General features: G+C 46.1%; 1 protein-coding gene across 3 annotated transcripts; it reads left to right on the top strand.

The window, feature by feature from the left end:
- Positions 1 to 2029: 2029 nt before the first annotated feature.
- LOC123427194 lies at positions 2030 to 7726 on the top strand. Of its 3 annotated transcripts, none has more exons than XM_045111178.1 (6): positions 2030 to 2205; positions 3735 to 3870; positions 4399 to 4475; positions 4600 to 6291; positions 6418 to 6610; positions 6700 to 7726. In XM_045111178.1, the coding sequence occupies exons 2-6, from the start codon at positions 3762 to 3764 to the stop codon at positions 7395 to 7397; spliced, it is 2769 nt and encodes a 922-aa protein (XP_044967113.1). In that variant the 5' UTR covers positions 2030 to 2205; positions 3735 to 3761; the 3' UTR covers positions 7398 to 7726. The 3 variants fall into 3 exon arrangements, with proteins under 3 accessions (XP_044967113.1, XP_044967111.1, XP_044967112.1); XM_045111176.1 differs by having other exon boundaries at positions 6415 to 6610; XM_045111177.1 differs by lacking the exon at positions 2030 to 2205 and adding an exon at positions 3515 to 3654 and having other exon boundaries at positions 6415 to 6610.
- The last annotated feature ends 18426 nt before the right edge of the window (positions 7727 to 26152 follow it).

The raw sequence follows: 26152 nt of genomic DNA, 5'->3' as shown, positions 1-26152 counted from the left end.
ATCACCTAATGCATGGCGAGATACTGGTGGAGCAGTTCCCTTGATGGATGATCCTTGCATTGGATGGACTGGTATACACTTGCAACCCTGAAAGTAAAGGGAGGGATGCGTTTCAGAGACTTGCAGCTCTTCAACCTGGCCCTCCTCGGAAAGCATGGATGAAGACTTGTCACGAGCCCGGAGTTGCTCTGTGCACGAGTGCTCAAAGGGAAGTACTTCCCGGACACTGATTTCCAGTGCGCTATGGTGCACCCGCATGCATCTGCTACCTAGCGGGCTATGCTGGCAGGCAGAGAGGCACTGGAGGCCGATATGATTAAGAGGATTGGTGATGGTACGACAGTCTCGATCTGGAGGGACCTGTGGATCCCGGGGCTTATCTCCATGAAACCGTTGGTGCAAATTGGCGCGGCAAGCATGACCACAGTTTTAGAGTTGATTGATGCTGATTCTAGGACGTGAAAGATCGATGTTGTGAGGAACAATTTCATTTCTCCTGAGGTAGAAGCTATTCTTAATATCCCTTTGAGGTGGATGGGAGGAGATGACAGTTGGGCATGTCAGCGGAGAAAACAGGCATCTACACTGTAAAATTAGCGTACCAAGCTCTCATGATTCGCAACGAGCATCTTGCTCTAGAAGAAGGGTTGGTTACAGAACATCCAGAGACGAACAAGCAGTTGTGGACAAGGCTTTGGAAGCTGAATGTGGTGCCAAAAGTTTGCGTGTTCTGGTGACGTGTGCTATGAGGGATACTTCCGGTTGAGAGCACCCTCAAGTACAGGCACATCGCGACTCTAGCCAGATGCAAAGTTTGCGTGACAGCAGATGAAGATATGTATCATGCATTGATACAATGCACCCATGCAAAGTGCTTCTCGAGAGAAGCACGCGAGTGGTTGGATATCAAGCTGCCAGAATTGCATGGATTGACTTGGTCTAGGGATATTCTCTGTAACCCTCGCTTTGATGCTTCAGATCAAGCTAAGATCATCACGATGACGTGGGCTATCTGAACATCTCGGAACAACATTCTCGTGACAAGGCAAGTATGGACCCGATTCAGTCAGTGAAGATGGTTAGAGAAGCTCTTGCGGTGCTAGAGCTTCCAACCAAGTATGCGAGCATACTACCAGGTCAGGGGTGGCGACCACCAGACGGAGACGTGATCAAAATCAACACTGATGCTGGGATCTCCATGATGGAGCACAAATCAGGTATCGGTGGTGTGGCTCGGTCATCCTCGTCGTTTGTCTCAGCTTGGTGCAAGCCATGCCCAGGTATTACGGACCCTCTTGTTGCGGAGGCATCTGCTGTGCGTGAAGGCGTGGTGGTGGCACTGCTTCGTGGATTTGCGTGGGTGCAAATTGAGACAGATAGCTTGGAGGTGGTGAACCTCTGAAAATCGCACCGGACTTTACGTTCTGTTATAGCGCCTTTACTCTTAGATATTGAGAAGCTAGCTGCTAGTTTTATTTTTTTAATAGTGCCGACGCCTCTTCGTACGAGTAAAACTCTTCATTACCCCGCAAAAAAAATCAACTCTCCTGTGGAGCTCTTCTAAATCATATGGATATCCCCTAAAATCAATTTCACGGTGCCCGCTGGAGACACCCTTTAATTCAAAAGGTTGAAGCAACACCTTCTACAAACAGAAAAGCAGGTACAGCAGCCACGGCGAATAAATGCACTCGTACTACATATACGGCACGCCGATTGCAACGTACCACCATGGTGGCCGAAGATACAAGAAACCATAAATTTGTGCGTACGACACATTTGGATCACGTAGACGTTGTAGCGTCCCGAAATCCATGCCACGCTCCGTACCGCAGGAGTATGTTCCTCGTCACTCACTCGCAGTTACTCCACGATCCGCGTCCCTCGCTCATCATCACCGCCTTTTCTCCACTCCACGCGACGCACACGCACGCACGCACGCAACCCGGCCACCCCTCCCACGCACGACACGAGCGGCGGGCGGGCATCCGACGCGAAAGGGAGAGGAGCCAAGAACACAACAAAGCAACAGTTCACGGGGCAGAACAGAAGGGAGCTGGGTAAATTCCGGTCCATTCCGCCAACCTCCCTCCCGTCCCGTCCCATTCGCCGCTCCCACTGCACACTGCGACTGCTTGCGCAGTGGTACTAGCTCGCTGCTCCGCCCCCCGCCGCCGGCCAATGCTCGCCGCCGCTCCCCCGTAGGTGCGCCCTCCCCGATCCCTGCCCTCCCTCCTCCCCCGTCTCCTTCCCCGGAACGCGTGACATGAGTGGGATTCTATCCCCTTTTTTTGTCGCCGAGGATTTCTCGCCTTCCTGTTGGTAGCGCATTGTTTTCTTCTTCCTTATCTGGTTTTGGGTTCATCTTCCTCCGCGGCGGAATCCGGCCATGGGGCGCCGGATGCGCGGCGGCATTCGATTCAGGCCGTTGTGTTTCTTCTCAGGCGAGGAGTTTGATTGCGGGTTTATTAGGTTTCGTCAGGGAATTTCGGGCCCGGGCGTGCGCAGGAGGGGGAGAATGTGGAGATCCGGGCTCGATTTATGATCCCCGGGACCAGAGATTGGCCATCGATGCTGGCGTAAAGGCGCCCGCTTTTTCCCCCAGTTCCTCCCGTCCCTTTCCGCTCCCGCGCCCGAGAATTTATTGCTCCGACGCGCGCCTGTCTCTGCCAGATTCCCTGCCCTGCGTACCCGGCCACCGGAGCTGCTGCCGCTGGCTCCTCTCGATTCCCGGATTAAACCGGGGAACTCAGCTGCATTCCGCGTGGAAAGCTCCGAGTTCTTGGTGTTTCTCCTCCTCCTCCCCTGTGGAGAAGACTGCAGAGTGCAGAAAGCTCCTCGGACAGCTCGCCCTTTTTCTTTTGCTTTGTGCCTTCACGGTTCGTTCGTCCGGTCCTCAGTTTTCTACATCACCTTCGTTACGTCTCGTTCATCCACCACAGTTTGCATCAGAACCATTTTAACCTCAAACAACAGCTCGAGTTTGTAACTCCTCATAATCATCCCAGGAAGTGTGCAACCAAAGCCGATCTCCTTTCCAGTTTCCACCCCCTCTCTCTCATGTGAGCTGTGATTCCCGTGCCTGCGAAATAATCTATCTGACGACGGCAAAAGCGCAGCCTTAAAAAGCCTCTCCCGCTGCAGAGATTCCTTGGGACGGTAATCATGGCCTCACTCGCCACCCATGAGTTGCTAAACCCGATCCAATGCACTCTGCATCATGTTACCCCCCTGTTCGCTGCCGCTACATTTCTACTTTTCCATCTTGCCCCCTCCTGTCACCAGGCACAGTGGTTTATCGTTTCGTTCGACGCGCCATTTTGCCATCTTCCCTCGGTTTTTAACAAGAACAGGGCCATGGACTGTGCTCTTGCAGCGCCCATCTGGCCTACCAACGCCTGCGAAAAACCCAGCCTTAGCCATGTGTGTGTGTCCAAGTATTCCTGTGAGGACGGCATCGCGCTACAGTACTGCCGCCAGGCCTCCTCCTTTATGTCCCGTAGGTTCAAATTTTAAGGCTTCAAATGCTACTTAAGAGCCTCCCAAGACGCTCCACTCTCCGTTATTGCTGCTCTGCTAGCTGTTTGTACCGGCGGCGGCTTATAACGCTCTTGTTATTTAGTTAGCTTGATTGGCTGGCCTTGCGGGTCTCAGGTACAATCATGCGGCTGGTGATGTCTCATGTCCTCTGCGTCGTTTCGCTTAACTTCTTGGCCGTGACGCTGTTTTTTCAGGAATCCCATATCTTTGCTGATGTTGTGATGCTTGGAGGTAGTGGTTCTAGTGAGAAGAAGACAATGATCAACTTGTTCGACCTGAGTACGGGGATGGCCAGCACGAAGGCGCTCGCTGACAGAACTCACAGAGAAGGTACGTAAATTGCTCTCACTTTATCTTTATATATATTTGCAATGTTGTTGCTCTGCAACGTTTTTTGTTTTGGTAATGTGTATTCAGTTGTCAGCTGCTTCATTTTACTTGAGATAAATGCTGCTTCTCTACAATATATATGTTACTGCTTGGTGGTGGGTGGGGTGTAGTACTTTGGAAATTTCTGCCTTAGGTTCTAATATTTTGGACATTTGCTGGCACAAATATGGCCAATCTCCCCTCTTGTGTGGGCGCTAGATGGCATTGGCATTGTATGGAAAATGATTGCTTTGCATAATGTAGACATTTGGCCTTCGGATGATGACATGTTTTGCTTGTCTTTTCCTTTGGATGTTTTTCGCTCCATAGATTTCAAATAGCAAAGAGTACTGTTCCGTTTTCTTTGCAACACGCTGGTCCAAATATTGAAGTTGGCTGTGTTCTTTTTGTGTTAGCTTGTTTTGTCTGGCATGTAGGTTGTTTTTGTGTCATTGTCAAACTATTTATTTGTTTAGCTTGACCTTTCAGATTCTCCTGTTCGTAGAGGCCGGACAGATATCAAAAGAACCGTTGATCCTGATAAAGTTTGTATAGAGGATAAACTGGTGAGTGTCATGACATGTTTCAGTTTGTCATAGGTGCTCTGCCTAACATGTGGCAGCAAGAGTTTTTTTTTATGGCAAACGAGAACTCTCTGTCTTCTTTGTTCTAATACAAATTTCCCTGCAGGAGGCCAGTACTAGGAGTTCTTTAAGCAGCAAATCAGATGCATCACCCATGAAGAAGCTACTAGCAAACGAGATAGCCAAAGAAGTGGAATCAAAGAGGAAACCACCAAGTGTTGTTGCCAGATTGATGGGGCTTGAAGATGATCTACCTGCTCAAGAACAGGCATTACATTCTCCCAAAAGAAATTTGAGGAGAAGTCAATTGTATGATGATTATGCAGCAACAAAGAGGACCCTGCAGCAGCAAGAGCAGCGCCTCTACAACAAAACAACACGGGGCAAACACATAGGCCCCAAGGAAACAGTAGAATTTAAGGATGTGTATGCAGTCTGCGAAGAACCATTAAGAACCCATCATCTTCAGGACCAAACTTCTTCAGGAGGGAGGTCTTCACAACACAAGAGCGACGCAAGGATTGAAGTTGTTCGACAAAAGTTCATACAAGCAAAACGCCTTGCCACAGATGAAAATTTCCTTCATTCAAAGGAGTTTCAAGAAGCCCTCGAGGTTCTAAGTTCAAATAAGGATCTCTTTCTAAAGTTCCTTGAAGAACCAAGCTCTGTTTTCTCGAACCCGCTCTATGGACAAAACACAATGCCTGCACCACCTCAGACAAAGCGCATTACTGTGTTGAAACCATTTAAATCTGCTGAGAATATAGGGGCAAGAGAAACCAGAACACACCGAGTTGATGAAGAAAATGAGTTTGTAATGGGAAAGTCTCACAAGAGATCTCATTCAGCAGAAGATACCTTCTCGAAGCCAAACAGGATAGTGGTCCTAAAGCCGAATCCTGGGAAGCCTAACAGAACACACGCCAGGCTAACTCCCAGATCATCTCCATTTGAACCTCAAGAGTCACTGCTGTCTTCTGTATACTCAAATGGGTATAATGGAGATGAGAGCTCTTTAAGTAGGTCAGAAGCTGATAACATTGATGAAGATGGTGGTAGCCTAAGTGACTCAGAGGTAGTCAGTCCAGTGTCGCGGCATTCATGGGATTATATCAAAAGATATAGCAGCACTTACTCATCTTCAACTCATAGCAGGGCATCTCATTCACATTCAGCTGAGTCATCTGTGATCAAAGAAGCCAAAAGGCGACTTTCCGAGAGATGGACAACGGTAGCATGTGATGAAATCAGTCATCAAGAAGTAAAGTTGCCAAGGACCTCAAGAACTTTGGGTGACATGCTCTCCATCCGAGAAACTGAGAAAGAAGAAAATGTTGCTGTAATAAACTCCGCTTCAAGTAGCCGGTCTTGTGGCAAAGAAAACGAGTTGGCCATGCAATCTAGTTGCGTATCTATATTAAGAGAGGATGAAACTGGGGAGAGCTCTCCAAGAAATTTAGCGAGATCAAAATCTCTCCCGGTGTCATCAGCAATATTTCATAACATGGTGGTGTCTGCAAATTCTGAAGGCTGCGAAACGCCGAAGGTGGATACAAGGCAAGGTAAAGGAAAATTATCATTCAAGGGGAAAGTATCAAGTTTTTTCTTCCCTAGAAGTAAAAGGCTGGCAGAAGAGAAAACCATCCTGCCATCTGATAGCGCCGGTCTGAAGGTTGAAGTCACTTTTCTTGAGGACAAGCGATCAGAGACCAATAGTGACCTTCAGTTTGATGAGCGAATGGCATTTTGCAAGGACAAAGCTGACAATTTCACCATACAAACAGATTGTTCTTTAAACGTATGCCTAAATCCCAGATTATTCCTTTATGCCTTACTATTTGCTTGTGTTGTCTATATGGCCATTGTTTTTTATGCAAAAGATTATTGTTGTGCTTACTCGCAATCACTTGTTGACATGTAGCAGGAGGATGTTGGTTCCATGGAAGCACCTGTGTCTTCTGACTGCCCAAGTGGATGTACCGATGAACCTATATCAAGCGGTAGCCTAAAATGCATGCGCGATCAGCCTAGTCCTACTTCAGTTTTTGATGCATCATTTGAAGATAGCAGCACTAATGAACCTGAATCGTCAAAAAGCACCAGTGCCTGCAATGAGAGTAAGTTTTTACTTATTCTTTTCTTATTTTTGAGCCTGTTGTTTCCCTGTTGGTTTACATAGTAAGTATTTGTTCTTATTACATCATAGGAGTTGCCTTACGATCTCCTGCAATTGAGTCTGTTCCCCGCTTGTTATCATGGGAGGGCACATACTCGCATTCGCCATTACACATGCATTATCTGAATTCCTCTAATGCAGAGGATAATGAATCAGAATGTTATGCCCTTGTACAGAAGATAGTATCATCTGCTGGATTAGGCAACCTACAAGTGAGTATGGTTTTCACAGGTTGGCATTTGGCCGATTGCCCTCTCGATCCCGCACTGTGTGACAAGTTCCTGGACCGCAAGGAGGAGGCCGCTAAATCGAGGGAGCGTAGGTCGAACCAAAAGCTTCTCTTTGATTGTGTAAACATGGCATTGGTTGAGACTGGCCAGGAAGCCTTGCTAAGAACCTACCCATGGGGTAAAGCATGCTTTGGAGCACGGAGCGAGGCATTGTCTCAAGATCTAGGGGAAGAAGTATGGAGCCACGTGAGGGATTGGCTCTACGGGGCGGAGAGGTTCGCGGCAAACGAGTACGGCGATGCTGCAATGATGCTGGAAAGAATCGTGCACCAAGAGGTGGAAGTAGGGGGCTGGATGAAATCAGCGAGGTCGGAAGCGGATGAGATCACGAAACAGATCGCAGATGGTCTGTTGGAGCAGCTAATCGGAGAAGCCGCGGCGGATCTTGCATTTCGTTTGCCACAGCAAGGTGTTCCAATGCCAGTGCCAGATCTCTAGGAAGCAACTGCCCTGTGTGTTCATGCTCCTATCATATCAGAGCTGGTCTTGAATCTGTTGTGCTGAGAGAATCCTTGAGCATCTTCTTCATACTACTACTAGCTTGTAAGCCAAGTCCACGTAGTAGTTGCTTCTGCATATACTTGTAGTGGCACACTGCAGATTGTGCTACATCCCTTTTTGGTCAAACCATGTCAACTGTGCAGCAACTAGTTTTTCCTTGTTACTTTCACAGTAGTAGCATATTGTACTGTCACCAGCAGCATGTGGTTTCAGTATATTCTAACTCTCTGTTAAAGGAAAGGAAATACAGTATTTTGCAAGACCCATGCACGCGTGTTTGACTTAACAAAGCACTGCTCTCTAGTATAATTGTATTATTAGCAGGGATTGCAATATAATACTAGATGCATGTGTCAGTGAGCACCCTGTTGTCTTGATGGAGCGCTTTGTCAATCTGTAGTACGGACTAAGCACGGGGTTAATTTAATGGAGCAACCTAGGATGAATCATTTTGGTGCGCAAGATGACAGCACGAGCCAAGACAAGGACACGACTAATGAGTCCCTCTTTGTCGGCCCCGCACATTCTTCAGGTCTGAGATTTCCTGCCCTGGATAGGATAGGATACTTTTGTTATAGAGTACTAGTATCAAGGTGTAGGAGCATTTGTTTAATAGTAAAGCGCAGATGTTTAGCAGATGTTTCTCTTGACTTTCTAGTCTAATCTGGCGTGGTACTATGTGTGTGGCGGTTTCTTTGATGGAAATCGATGAGGGGCGCTCGTTGTTTTTAGAAGAAAAAAAGGTCTAATCTGGTGTGCAGTTCGGTGTGTTTGACTCTATGGTGGAACCAACTGTGAACCGGCATCTTGGTAGATCCTTCAGAGGGCTGGTAGATCCTTGGGTTGTTTTTTCACATGGACTCTCCATGTGGTTATCCTCTCTTTTCCCCTTGTTTTCGCATGTTCAGAGTACTTGGCTGGAGGGGCCGCACGGTAGGACTTTCTTCCTGCCCCACGTCCTGGCCTTGCCTTGGCAGCTGCCATAATGACGCGAGCACAAAACAGTGCAAAATTGGCCCGCCCTCTGTTGATGCCGTTTTGCCCGTGCTGGGCCTCTCACGCTGACACGGACACTGTTCACTGTTGTATACACACCACTGTTGCGGCGTCGCGTAAAACCAGTTGTTTAACAGGGAGAGAGAGGGAGACGCCCATGCATGAGGAAGCACGCTCGTACGGGCGTACCGGTCATACGTAGGCAGGGATGCTTCAGTGTTTTCACATCTCATACAGGCGAATCAACCACACATACTGTCATCTTCGATTTCTTTATAAGAGCAACTCCAACGCATCGACCTAATGGACATCGATTTTGTTCGCTTGGGTCGCGTGCCTGTGCGTCCGTGTCCGTTTTTTCATTTGGATCCGCAAATGCACCCAACGGGGACGAATGCATTTTCTCACGTGTCCATCCGACATTCGGTCGAACATCTGATGGGCAAACTCCCGCAGCGCCGCCTAGCAGCTACGACGAGCTCGCCTTCGCCCCGCCCTGCAGCTGCCCGCACTCAACTCGCTCGAGCCACTTCGCCCGCGCTGCGCCATTGCCAGGGTGCGGGAGAAGCATGGTGGTGGTCGTCGTGGAGGTGGGCTCCTCCTCCTGCAGCTGCCGCATCGCCTCTGCGAGATCCAGCACCGAGAGGATGAGCGTGGGAGGCGGTGAGGCTGCTGCCCCTTGAGGTGGCAGGAGCGGAGCGGGACGGGCCTCCGACTCTGCGTTTGTGGCCTGCGCATCGACAAACCCGGGGTCGACATCGAGGGCAGAGAGCAGGGACTGGTTGTCGGCGTGGAGGTGGTATTGGTGCATGGAAGGCACGGCAGCAGGGACGGGGTGGAAATGGGCGTTGGCCGTGCAGAACGGTGAGCGGCGGTGGTGGTCATGGTGGGCGCGTGCGGTCTCTGGCGAGTGGGTGGCGGAGGCGGTGGATAGGAGGAGGAGGGTAAGCAGGAGGAGGAGATGGTGCTGCTCCGCCCCAGCCGGTGATCCGCTTCCCCTGCTCCGCGCCCGTGCTCCGCCCCTGCATTACGGAGGAAGGAGCTGGTGGAGGCGGGTGCGGGTGCATGCAAGATCGACGGCTTGCGGAGCTACGGCGGTGGCCGCCGCTACTGGTACTGCTACTGCGACGGCGAGCAGCAACGGGGACGAGGCGACGGGGACATGCAGCTGGCGAGGGCGCGTGCAGGGACGGCGGGGCAGCGGTGGTGAGGAGGACGGGTGCCGTGTTGCTGCTCCTCCTCACTGAGTCACTGATGAGTGGGACCAGGGCGGACACGAGCGGACGCTAGGAGACGACGGGAGCGTTCGCCTTTGTCCGCCGCGGACCCATTTGTGACCCATATTTGGGTTCAGTTTGGGTCGGGAATGGACATCAGGCGGCATTTAGGTCGCCCCGTTAGGCAAAGTTTTATGTCCAAATGACCCAAGCGGACACTTGCTGACGAAATAGGTCGCCCGGTTGGAGTTGCTCTAAAGGCTATCATCTTCGTTACATTATCTTTTCATTTTTGTGCCACCTACGGCAGATACAACCCACTATCTTTTCCACATACACGTTGCCTTGCTCGAATCCAAGGACATTTTATTCAATAGTGACTCGGAGAAGCCAAGGAAGGATATGATTTTTCTCTCTCCCCCTCGTCCCCTATGTCATCATTTCTTCGCCCCCCCCCCGCGTCTTCCTTTCTAGCGACGCGGGGAAACCCAAGATTGAGCCACCTCCCACCCCATTTTCCACCTCCTCCTTGTCTCGTTGTTACCGAAGAAGCACCGACAAAGACCGTGCAACTCTGGTGAAGATGGGGACTCAGCCATTTTGTTTCGTCGTCTGTAAGAAGGGCAATAGTTGCCACAGATGGCGCGCGGCATGGCCAAGGCGGCGCGGGGGCTCGCGTGCTCACGAGGTGGCGATGTGCGACCCTAGGCGGCATGAATCGGGTGGCTCGCTGCGGCGGCAACGCGGGCCAAGCGGTGCTCTACCCCTGATTTGGCAATATCGTGCTCCTCACGCGCGACCCTTGTGCACGTCCACGACTGGAGGAGGTGCTCCTTGGAGGCGTCATTTTGGAGACCTCAACTGCAATGCCCAATATGGATCCTATCCTCACAAAAACTTGAAAGTTCACTAAGGGTAGAAGTGCATATCGAAGACGCTTTAGCAAGGTGGATATCATCACAAGTACATGTACTGAATAGAAAAGAAATTAGGATATAGGCTTACACTCGCCATAATACTTAGCAATCATTATACAGAAGAGCATGATCCGACAACGGATGAAAAAAACGAAAGAAGACTACGTCCACCATGCTAATCCCAGATTGCCAACCAGAAACCCATCCTATGATCGTCAAAGAAAAGAAGAAGAAGAACTTCAAATAGAACAAGCATCGCTTTCACTTCAAAGCATCACTTTACCTGTACATGCGCGTGTTGTTGTACTAATCTATGAGCCTTTATGGGACTCAACAATCTCGTTACCATGGGTATCAAAATTAGCAAAACTTACTGAGCTAGGAACGATTAAGTGGTGAGACTGCAGCAAGCACTAATCATTTGTATCTGGCTAACTTACTTGTATAAGAATAAAAAGAATGATTTACCCATTGTCGGGCGGGAACTAGTAATGTTCAAAAAGTGATCCTGAACACCTACTTACAAGTCAATCATAACCCCATCATGTTCATTTCTTGGCTCGAACCTCACAAGAAGAGACGTTCACGGTTACACACACGGTTGGTGTATTTTTATTGATTTAGTACAACCGGATATTATAAATTTCCAAGTGACTACATAACCGCGGGCGCAGTTTTCTGAAATATTTAACCCTCCTAGTGTGCTCCAAGTAGTCCATCACAAATTAACACACACATCCGATGGAAAACCTCACAACGTGATAACACGATGCCTATAAGGAATCTCAGTGAAAAAGTCACTCGTCAAAGGTAAAACTAAACCAGCAAGACCAACTAATGTGTCGTCGTATCCAATAGAAGTCATATCTCTCTCTCTCTCTCGACATGATAGGATAAGCGATGTGTACGAGTAAAACTAGACCTAAGTTTCCCCGTGGTGGCCCCGCACAATGCTCTAGTTTTGGACCAGCACCATTAGCACTAGGCCCCCATTTATTATGTGGATTAAGATCAACAAGCTCATGATGCCCTATGCATTAACAAAGTTATCAGTATTATTATGTTGGGCAAATTTTAAATGTTGGTCTTGTCAAAACTGGCAAATCTCGGGTGGGGGTCCCATATTGATATGGAGCATCCCTCGATCATCCCCATGGATACACCTCAAGCTACAAGTGGTCCCATGACAAGAGCCTGGGCACGTGCCATGGAAACCCAGGTGACATCTCTCCTTAATGAATATTCCTTTGATACAAATGGAACGTGGGTGCTACCTCAAACGGAAACTCTGTGCATACTCACGCACTAGGATCAAGGTCTTGAAGACACTACGGGAATGGGCTCGAAGACGAACGAGCAAGATCACCCAAGGAGGGAGAAGTCTCCACGAGCCCGGAACCTCCGACCTGTCCGGAACTTCCGGCCCACACTCACCCACCACAGCCGCCTCCGTGACAACTTTCGACTCAGCCTGGAACTTGCCCGGAACCAGCCCAGAAGTTCCTGCCCCCGGAAGGTCCGACCTGCCCGGAACTTCCGGCCCGAGCTCAGCCACCGCACCCCGATGTGCGACATCACTCGGGAAAAGCCCGAAAGTTGCCCGGAACTTACGACCTGCGTGCACGCACACACTCGGGCCCAAGAGCCCATGTACCCCTTCGACCTTCGTTTTCGACCTAGACTATAAATACTCTTCCCCTACCTCTGTTCTAGGGTCAGCTAATGTTTAGAGAACCATTTGTTGAGCTTAGCTCCATCTACTATCCTCCTCCCATGGAGATGCCCTCCATGTGAAAAGATCCATAGTGATGCCAAGGCCCCTAATCTAGGGAAGATCCCATCACAGATATAATGCCCCTCTCATAGGAAGACTATGGTTACGTGTATCTATTCCTTGACTTTGGATCTTGTACCCCCATGTGTTTATGTGGATCTAGTGGATGTGTGATTTGAGTATTGTTCTTGAGTTCTTGTGTTTCTCTTGATTTTCCTCTCTCCCCCCCTCCAAGTGCGAAAAGACCGACCACTGCGGGTGTGCCCCGTATCATATTGGTATCATGAGCCACATTGATTCACACCTTGAAGTCTCATTCCCCAATTTCTAGCCAATTTTTTTTTGATTTGACCTAATTTCAAAAATTTGCGCAAAAATAGCCATACCAAAATTTCTTGAATTCGTTGGATTTGAAGAGATTTTGTTGATTTGGATCCGTGAAATTCGTTGTGGACGAGTGGATCTAGCTTTCCATCTAGCCACCTCCCACCAATTTTCCCTTCTCCCCGTAGGATTTGGTTTTTTCTCCAAGTTTTTTTTGTCCAAATCCCAGATATGGAATTTAGGGTTCATCCCCTGTTTTTCCCAACCCACGGAACTTCTGGCCACCTCGGACCTTTCGGCCACCGGAACCTCCAGCCAGCCCAGACATTCTAAACAGAACATTTAGGCTTCTCCAAACACCGCCTTTCCTTCCGCATTTTACGCCATTTTTCTTCCGCAACCCATTTGTATTTGAGGTTTTGAGTCGCGAGAACCGCCACTTCCTAAGGTGTTACAGCTAATTAGGGGTGGTTCTACACCGACATCGCCGCTCATCATCGCCCCGAATCGCCGCCAATCAACTCTTCATTGACACCTCACCGTAAACAAGGATGGTAACCTCTACGACACTCTTAACATATACCCTTGCCATTGCATTATTACCCCGAGCCTACTTGCGTAACTTGCCTATCGGGACTAGCCATCGGGTACTGCGGGCTATGCTACTTGTGCACACTAGTGATACATACACCGCATAGCTACAATTGCATGCAAACACCGTAACAATCATATTGTGGTGTCATACTAGTATCTTTTGTGTTTCATTTGTACCCGCATACAAAATTTCTATCTTGTTTGTGCACATCCCGCATAGTGGCCATACAAAATATATTAACCAAAAGAAAGAAAAGCAAAGCTTTTAAGCAAGTGCAAAGAGCAATAGCATCGCCAACTTGCATAACATTGATATCATATCAAACTTGATCATCTTGGATCACTTGTGCGAGAGACATTGTGCCTCATACATATAGCAAAAGTCATGAATAGGAAGACACAACGTTTTGTTTCTTATAGGTTGTGCACAAGTTCGTATCACACCCATTTGAGAAAATCGTGCTAGCGTCTCTCTAGTGTTGTGCAACGCGAGCGTTTTCGTGGAAAACCACATATTATGCTCATCTTTTGGTTGCATGACCCCACTTTTCTATCTGTGTGTGTGTTTCCGTGTATAGTCATTGCTATTGATCTACCTTGTCTTACTTGCGAATTTGCAAATTTCTTTCAACATTATTGATTCTCATCTTCGAATTGCTTGAATTTTGTGCCACCATCCTAACCAAGCTCCTTCAAAAGCTTTATTTGTGTAGGTGTGAGAAGGACAATGCTCGGTACCAATTCTACTATTTCCATAATTGCACATTAGGTGATCTTGATTCATTTTCAACTTTGGGATCACTAATCGATGTTGTCTTCTCACCTTTCCAATTTTATCGCCTTTGAGTGCTATGGATAGGTCCATGATGTCGAACCCGACATTCGAGGAGCAAGACATCGACGAGAACAACTACGTCACCAAACTACACTTCGTCGGCGCCCGAAAAAGGAATGCGCCAAGTACACAACGCTATGAACGACCGCATCGAGAAACTTGCCATCGACTTGCACGAATCCGAGATGCGCATGAGTGACTACTTTGATGACAAGCTATCAAACCAAATGGACGAGATCCGAGCCTTGATGATGAACCGTGCATCCTCAACCTCTACTTCATCGCGGCGGTGCCACTCAAGTCGCCACTCCGACGAGTAATCCTCAGGCGCAAGTCCTCCATGAGCTCGACATCATCAACGTGATGACCGTGACCATAACCAAGATTCGGACAACCCCTTCCATGGCAATGGATCTCATGATCGACTTTGCAAGCGTGATCGTCACCATCGACAAGAACAAGAAGCTTTGGAGCAAGCACGCATTCAACAATGCTATGAAGATGAACGACGACGTGAAGAACACAAGTTACAACAGAATCATCTCAATACAACAATACATTCAATCATCATGTAGAAGAGCAGGGTCCGACTATGGACAAAAACAAACGATAAAAGAATGATGTCCATCCTTGCTATCCCAGGCTGCTGGCCTGGAACCCATCCTAGATCGATGATGAAGAAGAAGAAACTCCAAATAGAACAATCATTGCGCTCATGTCAAAGTATCGCTTTACATGTACCTGCAACTTTTGTTGTAGTAATCTGTGAGCCACACAAACTAAGCAATCTCATTTCCAAAGGTATCAAGACTAGCAAAGCTTAATGGGTGAGGCATGGTTAAGTGGCGAGGCTGCAGCAAGCGACTAAGCATTTACTTGAGTGGCTAACTTACGAGTACAAGAATAAATGGGGGATGATCTACGCATAAATGGACGAGAACTAATAATGATCACAGAGTGATCCTGAACACCTACTTACGTCAAACATAATCCCACTGTGTCGTCTTCCGGATGCAGAACTCACGAGAAGAGATATCACAGTTATGCACACAGTTGGCATATTTTAATTAAGTTTACTTCAAGTTGTCTAGAACCGGATGTTAAACAAAGTTTCCAAGTTTGCCACATAACCGCAGGCACAACTTTCCTAAAGATTTAACCCTGCAGGGGTGCACCAACTACTCCATCACAAACTACCACACGTTGCATTGGAAACCTCGACCGCAGAAAACCCGTGATCTCCTTGGATTCCTGGTGGAAAACCTCAACCTCGAGAAAACCCAAAGTATCCTCGGAATCCCTCACACAAGACGTTCGAGAAAGGTAAAAGAAATCCAGCAAGGCCGCCTGACGTGTTGACGATCCTCATAGGAGCCATGTATCTCATTCTCACGACACGACAGATAAGTAAGCATACGGTTCCCTGATAGACATCTTACGAGTTGCCCCAGGTTGGCCCCGCACGGTGCTCTATTCTGGACCAGCACCATCAGCATTGTCCCTCCTTGTATTATGCTGAATTACTCCTCGGGTAGCGCTAACTCCCTATGTGTCAAATTAATAATCAGTATTATTATGTTGGGCAAATGTAGTACCAATGTTGGGCCTTGCCAGATGAGTTTTATTCCAAAACGAAAGTCAAGGGGGTCCCCATAACAACCCCAAGCATGTTAGGAGAGCGCAATATGGAACTTAACACCAGTAGCCAAAAGTAAGGTGGCAAAGATGGAACAAAACACCAGGCTAGAAGGCCAAGCCTTCCACCTTTTACCAAGTATATAGGTGCATTAAATTAAATAGCAATAATATGGTGATATAACAAGGAACCCATTTTTCACATGGAAGCAACTGCACCTGCAACTAGCAATGTATAAGAAGGCTGAGCAAGAGGTAACATAGCCAAACAGTGGTTTGCTGGGTTGTGGAAAGGTTAGAGGATTTTCATGGCAATGTTGGGAGGCTGACATTTAAGTGGCACGCAGCGAGACATAGCGAAAGAAACGAGACAATTAGCATGGCAATGATAGTAATGGTATCTAGGGAAATGGTCATCTTGTGTGTGATTCTGCTTGGAAGAAGAAGGAGTCCGTGAAGCAAACAAACCAACGAAGTCGAATGGATCCTAACACTCCGAAGCGGTTTGGAACTCTATCGAGAAGAAACAATCCGAAACAGCAATCAACACACGATAACACCACACATATTCATGACAAGATGCACAATCAAATATGATGCATGCCAATTTCAATTATGCAAGGCATGGAAAAGCACAACAATTAATATTACACATTAAATGAATCTTGATACGCAACGAGTTGCATATTGACGAAACTCCACATTTGACTTATTTAGTTTACTCCCGTTTAGGTACATGATAATAGTAAATGCCATGTTAAAACGGTTTGACTCATAACTAACTAATCGTAGCTCCGATTAAAATGATCCATATATGTAACTTGGCTAGAAATATGTGTAGAATAACATGGTAGTAATTATTTTGCTGTTTAACAACACTAAAGTTGTGTTCTAGGCAGATCTGTAGCAAATTCAAAAACTACATATGGGGACTTTCCGAAATTGTTATTTGTTGTTCTCGCCTCATTTTAACTTGCCTAGAATTTTAAGTAGTGTCATAATAACTTGTTGCATACATGATTAACATGCTTGTGGTTGTCATTTGCATAAATTTCGTATTCATGGCATATCACCTTGTGTTGATCATATCTGTCAAACCGCTCAAGCTTCTACGACTACGACGCCTTCAACTACAAAGCCTTCTAGAACAACCGGCGACAAGTCAAGCTACAAGGACAAGATGACTTCGTCAAACCGCACCCCTACAACAAGCAACCACAAGTCAAGAGCTTCATCCCCTACTCCAATAGCGGATGCAACCGCTAAAACAAGCTTCATAAAGTGCTTCACGTGCCAAGGCCGCGGCCACAAGACTTACGAGTGTCCGACAAGACGCACGATGATCCTCCAAGATGATGTCACCTATGACTCTATGAGTGAAGATGAGATGGATGCATTGGACCATGTGACCAAGCACCGGCAAGTAAATGAAGATGAAGATGCGCAAATCTATTGCGACAACGATTCGAGCCCTGCTCTCGTTGTTTCAGAAGTGTTGACTCTTCAACAACAACAAGATGAAGACCAACGATGCCACATCTTCCACACCAAGGCGGGAATTCAAGGAAAATCCATGAAGGTCATCATCGATGACGGAAGTTGCCACAATTGGCGAGTGAGGAACTTTGCTCCAAGCTAAAATTGGTCAAGCATAAGCATCCACGACCCTACAAGGTACAATGGCTTAGTGACTCCGGTACACTCCAAGTCGAACACATCGTGCAAGTATCCTTCAAGATTGGAGCATATGAAGATACATTGGAGTGTGATGTGGTTACCATGTCCGTTTGCCATCTCCTACTTGGAAGACCTTGACAATTCGACTATGGCATCATCCATAATGAACGGACCAATTACTATAGCTTCAAGATGAAGGGCAAGGAATATGTGCTTCGACCAATGACTCCCATTCAAGTCACTGCCGACAAACAAAATACATACCATCATGGAGAAAAAGTGAGAGAGTGATCCACCTAAAAGAGAGTGACTGCCACAAGCCAAAATTGAGTGACTCCATGATGAGAGACAAGAGAGATCTAGTTCTTCCGGCAACGACAAGAGACTTGAGGGATGTGAGTGAGAGCCCATCAACCGTTCTTCACTTTGTACTTGTGTGCAAAGATGAGGTCGTACGGACTAATGCTTCACAACATCTACCTCTTGTGTTGTCTCGTCTATTGCAGGAATTTCAAGACGTCTTTCCCAATGAGCTACCTCGAGGACTACCACCAAAATGACTGATCGAGCATCGAATCGACCTCATACCCAGAGCACCGCTTCCTAACAAGGCACCTTATCGTGTCAACCCTGACGAAACTAAGGAGTTACAAAGGCAAGTCCAAAAACTCCTAGATAATGGGCATGCACGTGAAAGCCTAAGTCCTTGTGCGGTTCAGTAATTCTCGTTCCTAAGAAAGATGGTAGTATGCGCATGTGTTCGGATTGCCACCCCATAAATGCTATCACCGTTCGTTATAGACATCCTATACCCCGCCTTGATGATATGCTAGACGAACTTAGTGGTGCCACTATATTTTCCAAAATTGATTTTAAAAGTGGTTACTATCAAATACGCATACAAGAAGGTGAAGAGTGGAAAACTGCGTTCAAAACAAATTTGGTCTATATGAATGGCTAGTGATGCCTATGGGCTTATCCAAAGCACCAAGTACTTTCATGCGTGTCATGCATTATGTCTTGCCACATATCATTGGTGATTGTGTTGTGGTCTACTTTGATGATATTCTTGTTTTTAGCAACACTCTAGAGGAGCATGCTAAACATGTTAGGGAAGTATTGCATGTCCTTAGAAATAAGAAACTTTATGCAAACATGGAAAAATGCATTTTTGGTGTTGGCAAGCTTATTTTTCTTGGATTTGTAGTATCTTCTAAGGGTGTGCAAGTTGATGAAACTAAAATTGGTGCTATTAAAACTTGGCCCACACCCACGAGTTTGCAACAAGTGCGTAGTTTCCTTGGCCTAGCTAGTTTTTACCGTTGATTTGTTAAGGATTTGAGCACCATTGCATCTCCTCTACATGCTTTGAGCAAGAAACATGTACCATTTTTTTGGGGACCATCGTAAGACACCGCTTTTCATGAGCTTAAAAACTTGCTTATTCATGCACCATTGCTTGCCTTACCAAACTTTCATAAAACTGTTGAAGTGCATTGTGAAGCTAGTGGTAATGGCATAGGTGGCATGCCCATGCAAGATAAACGCCCAATTGCTTATTTTAGTGAAAAACTTTCGGGCGCTCAACTTAATTATCCCATCTATGACAAAGAATTGTATGTTTTGGTGAGAGTCTTGCATGTTTGGGAACATTACCTACGACCTCATGAATTTGTCATTCATACCGATCATGAGACATTGAAATACCCTAAGGGTCAAACCAAGTTGAACAAGCGACATGCTAAATGGAGTGAATTCACTGAGTCTTTCCCTTATGTTATAAAATACATTAGGGGTAAAGAGAATGTAGTAGTTGACGCGCTTTCACGCAAATGCATGATCATTATGCAACTTGAATTGAATGTCATTGGATTTGAGAATATTAAAGGTTTATACGAACATGACTCTTTCTTTGCGACTCCATATGCTAAATGCCATGATAAATCTTGTTGGGAAAAATATTACATGAAAGATGTGCTAACAAACTATGCATTCTCGAGTCTTCTCTTCATTTGTTGCTTTTGCAAGAAGCTCATGGTGGAGGACTCATGGGTCATTTTGGACGCGACAAGACATATGCCACATTCTCAAACAAGTACTTTTGGCCAAAGATGTTTCGTGATGTTGCACGCTTCACGAACTGATGCTCTACATGTCGCAAAGCTAAGTCAAAAGCTCAATCCCATGGTCTTTACATGCCCCTTTCTATATCTTTTCAACCTTGGGAAGATATAAGCATGGACTTTGTGCTCGGTTTGCCAAGAACAAAGAGTGGTCATGATTCCGTGTTTGTTGTTGTGGACCGTTTTTCCAAGATGGCTCACTTCATTCCATGTCACAAGATAGACGATGCTTCACATGTTGCAAATATGCTTTGTAGGGATATCTTGTGACTACATGGCGTCCCCAAGACCATTGTGTCGGACCGCAAAGTCAATTTTCTTATCTTCTTTTTGAAGACCCTATGTGCCAAGCTTGGAATCAAGCTCCTATTATCCTCGGCATATCATCCACAAACTGATGGCCAAACGGAGGTGACGAACCAAACACTATCAACTCTCCTACGCGTGTTGATCAAGAAGAACCTTAAGGAATGGGAAGATTGCATCCCCATCACTGAGTATGCCTACAACCGTGCACGACACTAAACCACCGGCAAGTCTCCTTTTAAAGTGGTCTAAGGCTTCAACCCATTTTCCCCATTGGACATACTTCCTCTACCACTTCAAGAGCGAGTTAACATGGACACAAGTGCAAAGGCAAACTATATCAAGAAGCTGCATGAAGAAACAAGGCACGCGATCGAACGTCAAGTGGAATGCATCACCAATAAGCTCAACATCAACAAACACCCCATAGTGTTCGAACCCGGTGATATTGTGTGGATACACCTTCACAAGGAACGCTTCGCCAACGAACGCAAGTCCAAGTTCCTACCCCGAGCAGATGGACGTTTCAAGGTGTTGGCATGCTACAACAACAATGCTTACAAGATCGACATTCCACACGACAAGTACAACATGAGCGACACATTCAATGTCAAGGATCTATCTCCTTTCCATGGCGATGAAGAACTTGATCTGAGGATGGATCTTTCCAAAGGCGGCGGGGGGGGGAGATGATGCGGAGCATCCCTCAATCATCCCCATGGATACACCTCAAGCTAAAAGTGGTCCCATGGCAAGATCCCGCACACGTGCCATGGAAACCCAAGTAACATCTCTCCTGAATGAATATTCCTTTTATACAAATGGGACATGAGTGCTACCTCAAATGGAATCTCTGTGCATACTCAAGCACCAGGATCAAGGTCTTGAAGACACTGCGGGAATGGGCTTGAAGACGAACGAGCAAGATGACCCAAGGAGGGAGAAGACTCCAGGAGCCCGGAACTTCCGGCCCACGCTCAGCCACCGCAGCCGCCTCCGCAACAACTTGTGGCTGAGCCCGAAACCAACCCAAAAGTTTTGGCCGCTGGAAGGTATGGCTTGCCCAGAAATTCCGGCCCAAGCTCAGCCACCGCACCCAACCCGCGACATCACTCGGGAAAGCCCGAAAGTTGCCCGGAAGCTGCCAAGAACTTCCGCCCCCCGAAACGTTTCGCCTAGTCCGAAAGTTCTGGCCTGCTTGCGCGCACACACTCGGGCCCGAGGGCCCATGTACCCCTTCGGCCTCCGTTTTCGACCTAGACTATAAATACTCTCCCTACCTCCCTTCTAGTGTCAGCTAATGTTTAAACAACCATTTGTTGAGCTTAGATCCATCTACTATCCTCCTCCCATGGAGATGTCCTCCATGTGAGAAGGTCCATAGTGATGCCAATGCCCCTAATCGAGGGAAGATCCCATCATGGACACAAGGCCCCTCTCGTAGGGAAGACTATCGTTACATGTATCCCTTTGTTGACTTTGGAACATGTACCCCCATGTGTTTATGTTGATCTAGTGGATGTGTGATTTGAGGATTGTTCTTGAGTTCTTGTGTTTCTCTTGATTTTCCTCTTTTCCCCCCTCCAAGTGTGAAAAGGTCAACCACCACGGGTGTGCCCCGTATCACATATTGTGGATCTTGGATTGATGGGTAAGAGGAGACAAGGGAGACAATGTTTACCCAGGTTTGGGCCCTCTTGATAGAGGTAAAACTCTATGCCCTGCTCTTGTTTATATTGATGGTGGAGTATCGAATACATAGTTGATCTACCTCGAGATCGTATGTTGTGGTCTAGAACCCTAGGAGTAATGATCTTAACGTGCCCCTATGAGCTAAGGCCCTCTGGATTATATAGGTACCAGGGGCACTAGGGTTAGATAATGTCTGTTACATTAAGGAGAAAACATGATGATATTTCCTTATTGCCTTGGAGCGTACACCAAGTCTTCAGAAGAATCCATTCTGGATATAGCATCGCGTGATAATTCGGCCTTCAATGATAATCACATGGAAGCCCATGAGTCCGGCCCATGATAATAGGTCAGCGGCCCAAAGACCCTTTAATCCTGGACTCCCTGAGTAGCCCCCTGCTACGGCAACAAAAGTCCTTCCCCGGCAACGCCAGGAATTCTTCTTGCTACTTCTCTTGCTTGCGTCGGTTTTTCCCTTGAAGAGGAAAGGGTGATGCAGCAGAGGAGCAGTAAGTATTTCCCTCAGTTTGAGAACCAAGGTATCAATCCAGTAGGATAATCTCGTCAAGTCCAAAGTACCTTCACAAACACAAAGAGCTTGCACCCAACACTATAAAGGGGTTGTCAATCCCTTCAAGATTGATTGCAAAGTGAGATCTGAAGGCGGAAAATGCAACGAAGAAAAAGTGTAAGGCTGAAAATATGGTGTGGAGTAGACCCGGGGGCCATAGTGTTCACTAGAGGCTTCTCTCAAAATAGCAAATATTACGGTGGGTGAACAAATTACTGTCGAGCAATTGATAGAACCGTGCAAAGTCATGACGATATCTAAGGCAATGATCATACATATAGGCATCACATCCGAGACAAGTAGACGGATACTTTCTGCATCTACTACTATTACTCCACACATCGACCGCTATCCAACATGCATCTAGTGTATTGAGTTCATGACGAACAGAGTAACGCCTTAAGCAAGATGACATGATGTAGAGGGATAGTCTCAAACCAATGATGAAAACCCCATCTTTTTACCCTTGATGGCAACAACATGATGCGTGCCTTGCTACCCCTTCTATCACTGGGTGTGGTCACCGCACAGTATGAACCCAAAACCAAACACTTCTCCCATTGCAAGAATCATAGATCTAGTTGGCCAAACAAAACCCACAACTCGAAGAGAATTACAAGGATATGAAATCATGCATAAGAGAGATCAGAAGAAACTCAAATAAGATTCATAGATAATCTGATCATAAATCTACAATTCATCGGATCTCGACAAACACACCGGAAAAGAAGATTACATCTGATAGATCTCCATGAAGATCATGGAGAACTTTGTATTGAAGATCCAAGAGAGAGAAGAAGCCATCTAGCTACTAGCTATGGACCCGTACTTCTATGTGGAACTACTCACGCATCATCAGAGAGGTCATGGTGTTGATGAAGAAGCCCTCCGTGTCCGAATCCCCCCTCCAGCAGGGCACCAGAACATGCCCCAGATGGGATCTTGCGGAGACAGAAGCTTGCGGCGGCGGAAAAATACTTTCGATGATCTCCTGATTTTTTCTGGGTTTTTAGGGAATATATAGGCGCAAAACCTAGGGCAGAGGTGACCTAGGGAGCCCACAAGCCAGGGAGGCGCGGCCCCCTGGCCGCGCCATGAGGGCTTGTGGGGTCCCTGCAGGCCCCCTGCCCCGATTCTCCGGCTTCCCGATCTTTTTCTGTTTTGGAAAAAAAATCTTTTTGGCAGTTTCATTCCGTTTGGACTCCGTTCAAAATCCTCCTCTGAAAGGGGTCAAAAACATGGAAAAAACAGGAACTGGCACTTGGCACTGAGTTAATAAGTTAGTCCCAAAAATATATAAAAGGCATGCAAAACATCCAAAGTTTGACAAGATAATAGCATGAAACCATCAAAAATTATAGATACGTTGGAGACGTATCAAGCATCCCCAAGCTTAACTCCTACTCGTCCTCGAGTAGGGAAGTGATAAAGAATGAATTTTTGATGTGGAATGCTACCTAGCATAGTTGTCCTTTGCAACTTCTTTCATGTGACATGAATGTTCAGATCCGTGAGAATCAAAACAATAGTTTGCTATTGACATGAAAACAATAATACTTCAAGCAAACTAGCAAGGTAATCATGAACTTTCAAAATAACAAGGCCAATGAAAGTTATCCCTACAAAATCATATAGTCTGGCTATGCTCCATCATTCTCACACAAGGAATGTAAATCATGCACAACCCCAGTATTGGCCAAGTAATTGTTTTCACACTCTTACTTTCTCAAACGTTTTATAACTATCATGCAATACATGAGCGTGAGCCATGGATATAACACTATAAGTGGAATAGAGTGTGGTGGTGGTTGTGAGACAAAAAAGGAGGAGATGGTCACATTGACTCGGCATATCAAAGGGTTATGGAGATGCCCATTAATAGATATCAATGTGAATGAGTAGGGATTGCCATACAAAGGATGCACTAGAGCTATAAGTATGTGAAAGATCAAAAGTAGAACTAGTGGGTGTGCATCCAACTTGCTTGCTCACGAAGACCTAGGGTAATTTTGAGGAAGCCCATCATTGGAATATACAAGGCAAGTTATATAATAAAGATTCCCACTAGCATATGGTGGTGACGAAACGAGAGGCTCTCAATCATGAAGAACATGGTGCTATTATAAAGCACAAGTGTGGAAAAAGATAGTAACATTGTCCCTTCTCTCTTTTTCTCTCTTTTTTTGTATTTGGGCTCTTAGGCCTCTCTTTTTTTCTCTTTATTATTATTATTTTTGGGCTCTTTGGCCTCTTTTTTATTTATTCCCTCACATGGGACAATGCTCTAATAATGATGATCATCACACTTTTATATACTCACAGCTCAAAGCTTAGAAATGACTCTATACGAAATGCCTCCATCAATGTATCGGGATGTAGAACGATCTAGCTTGGTGTATGACGTTGAAACATCTCGCTAGCTATCTTACGATCATGCAATGGCAATATCAGAGTGACGGCACAATTCATGAGACGGAACGGCGGGAGTTGCATGGCAATATATCTCGGAATGGTTATGAAAATGCCATAGTAGGTAGATATGGTGGCTGTTTTGAGGGAGGCATTTGGTGGGTTTGTGTACTGGCGAGAATTGCGCGGCACTAGAGAGGCTAGCAATGGTGGAAGGTGAAAGTGCATACTTGTTGCGAAAGTTTTTATTAGTAATCGAAACAAAGTGCTAAACGCATACTCCTAGGGGAAGGGTTGGTAGGTGTTAACCATCACGCGATCCCGACCTCAACACAAAGGATGACAATCAATAGATCAATTATGCCCCGACATCCTAACATAGCGGTTCACCATACGTGCATGCTACGAGAATCACTAACTTCAACACAAGTATTTCTAGATTCACAACACCCTACTAACATAACTATTAATATTACCAATTCCATGTCTCAAACCTAATTCAGAGGAATCAAAACTTCTCTTTCTACTCAATGCACATGAAGATGGAGGTTTTTGTATCCTCTTTGGGTACCTATCACCTTTGGGACTACTTTTATAGCATAAGCCAACTACCAAGTCACGCACCGCCGTGCTCTAAAAGATATAAGTGAAGCACATAGATAAAAATTATCTAGCTCAAAAGATATAAGTGAAGCACTATGAGCATTCTAGCAAAATCACGATGAGTGAATGTCTCTCTCTCTCAAGAAGGTGTGCAGCAAGGATGATTGTGACACAACAAAAAGAAAAGACTCCTAAGATACAAGACGCTCCAAGCAAAACACATATCATGTGGTGAATAAAAATATAGCTCCAAGTAATGTTACCGATGGATTGAAGACGAAAGAGGGGATGCCTTCCCTTGGCATCCCCAAGCTTAGGCTTTTTGGTGTCCTTTAATTTGGCTTGGGATGCCTTGGGCATCCCCAAGCTTGAGCTCTTTCCACTCCTTATCTCTTTGTCCATGAGAACGTCACCCAAAACTTGAAAACTTCAAAACACAAAACTTAAACAGAAACTCGTGATAACATTAGCACAAGAAAACAAACTACCACCTCTTTTGTTATTGTAGCAAACTTGAATTCTATCTATATTGGTGTTGGTCTACTGTATTCTCACTTTTCCATGGCTAGTACCCCCCGATACTAACCATAGTTTCATAAAAACAAGCAACCAACTCAACAAAAACAGAATCTGTCAAAAACAGACCAGTCTGTAGCAATCTTTATACTTCGTATACTTCTGGTACCTCAAAACTTCTGAAAAATTACGACGGCTTGGGAAAAGGCATATGAACCAGAAGCAAAAATAATCAACTCAAAAGCTCTTTCTGAATAAAAATGAAAAATCATCTCGTGAGCGAAAAGTTTCTGTCTTTTTCCAGTAGGATCAAACAACCATTAACAAGACTAGTCATAAAGGTTTTGCTTGGTTCAAACACAAAAAGAAACACAAAAAACAAAACCACAACAGAATTATGAAAGTGTGGACGCAACAAAACAGAAAGAAAAAGATAAATTCATTGGGTTGCCTCCCAATAAGCGCTATTGTTTAACGCCCCTAGCTAGGCATAAAAGCGATAG

Source organism: Hordeum vulgare, chromosome 2H, assembly GCF_904849725.1.
Source record: "Hordeum vulgare subsp. vulgare chromosome 2H, MorexV3_pseudomolecules_assembly, whole genome shotgun sequence".
Taxonomy (NCBI): domain Eukaryota; kingdom Viridiplantae; phylum Streptophyta; class Magnoliopsida; order Poales; family Poaceae; genus Hordeum; species Hordeum vulgare.
Note: the sequence above shows the minus strand (reverse complement) of the source record. Positions and strands in the feature narration are given on the sequence as shown.

Excerpts from the sequence above, each read along its gene's own strand:
- LOC123427194 (XM_045111176.1), top strand. The coding sequence starts at position 3,762 with ATGCTTGGAGGTAGTGGTTCTAGTGAGAAGAAGACAATGATCAACTTG. Across the intron at positions 4,476-4,599 it reads TTTGTATAGAGGATAAACTG|GAGGCCAGTACTAGGAGTTC; the intron begins GTGAGTGTCATG and ends ATTTCCCTGCAG. Across the intron at positions 6,292-6,414 it reads AAACAGATTGTTCTTTAAAC|CAGGAGGATGTTGGTTCCAT; the intron begins GTATGCCTAAAT and ends GTTGACATGTAG.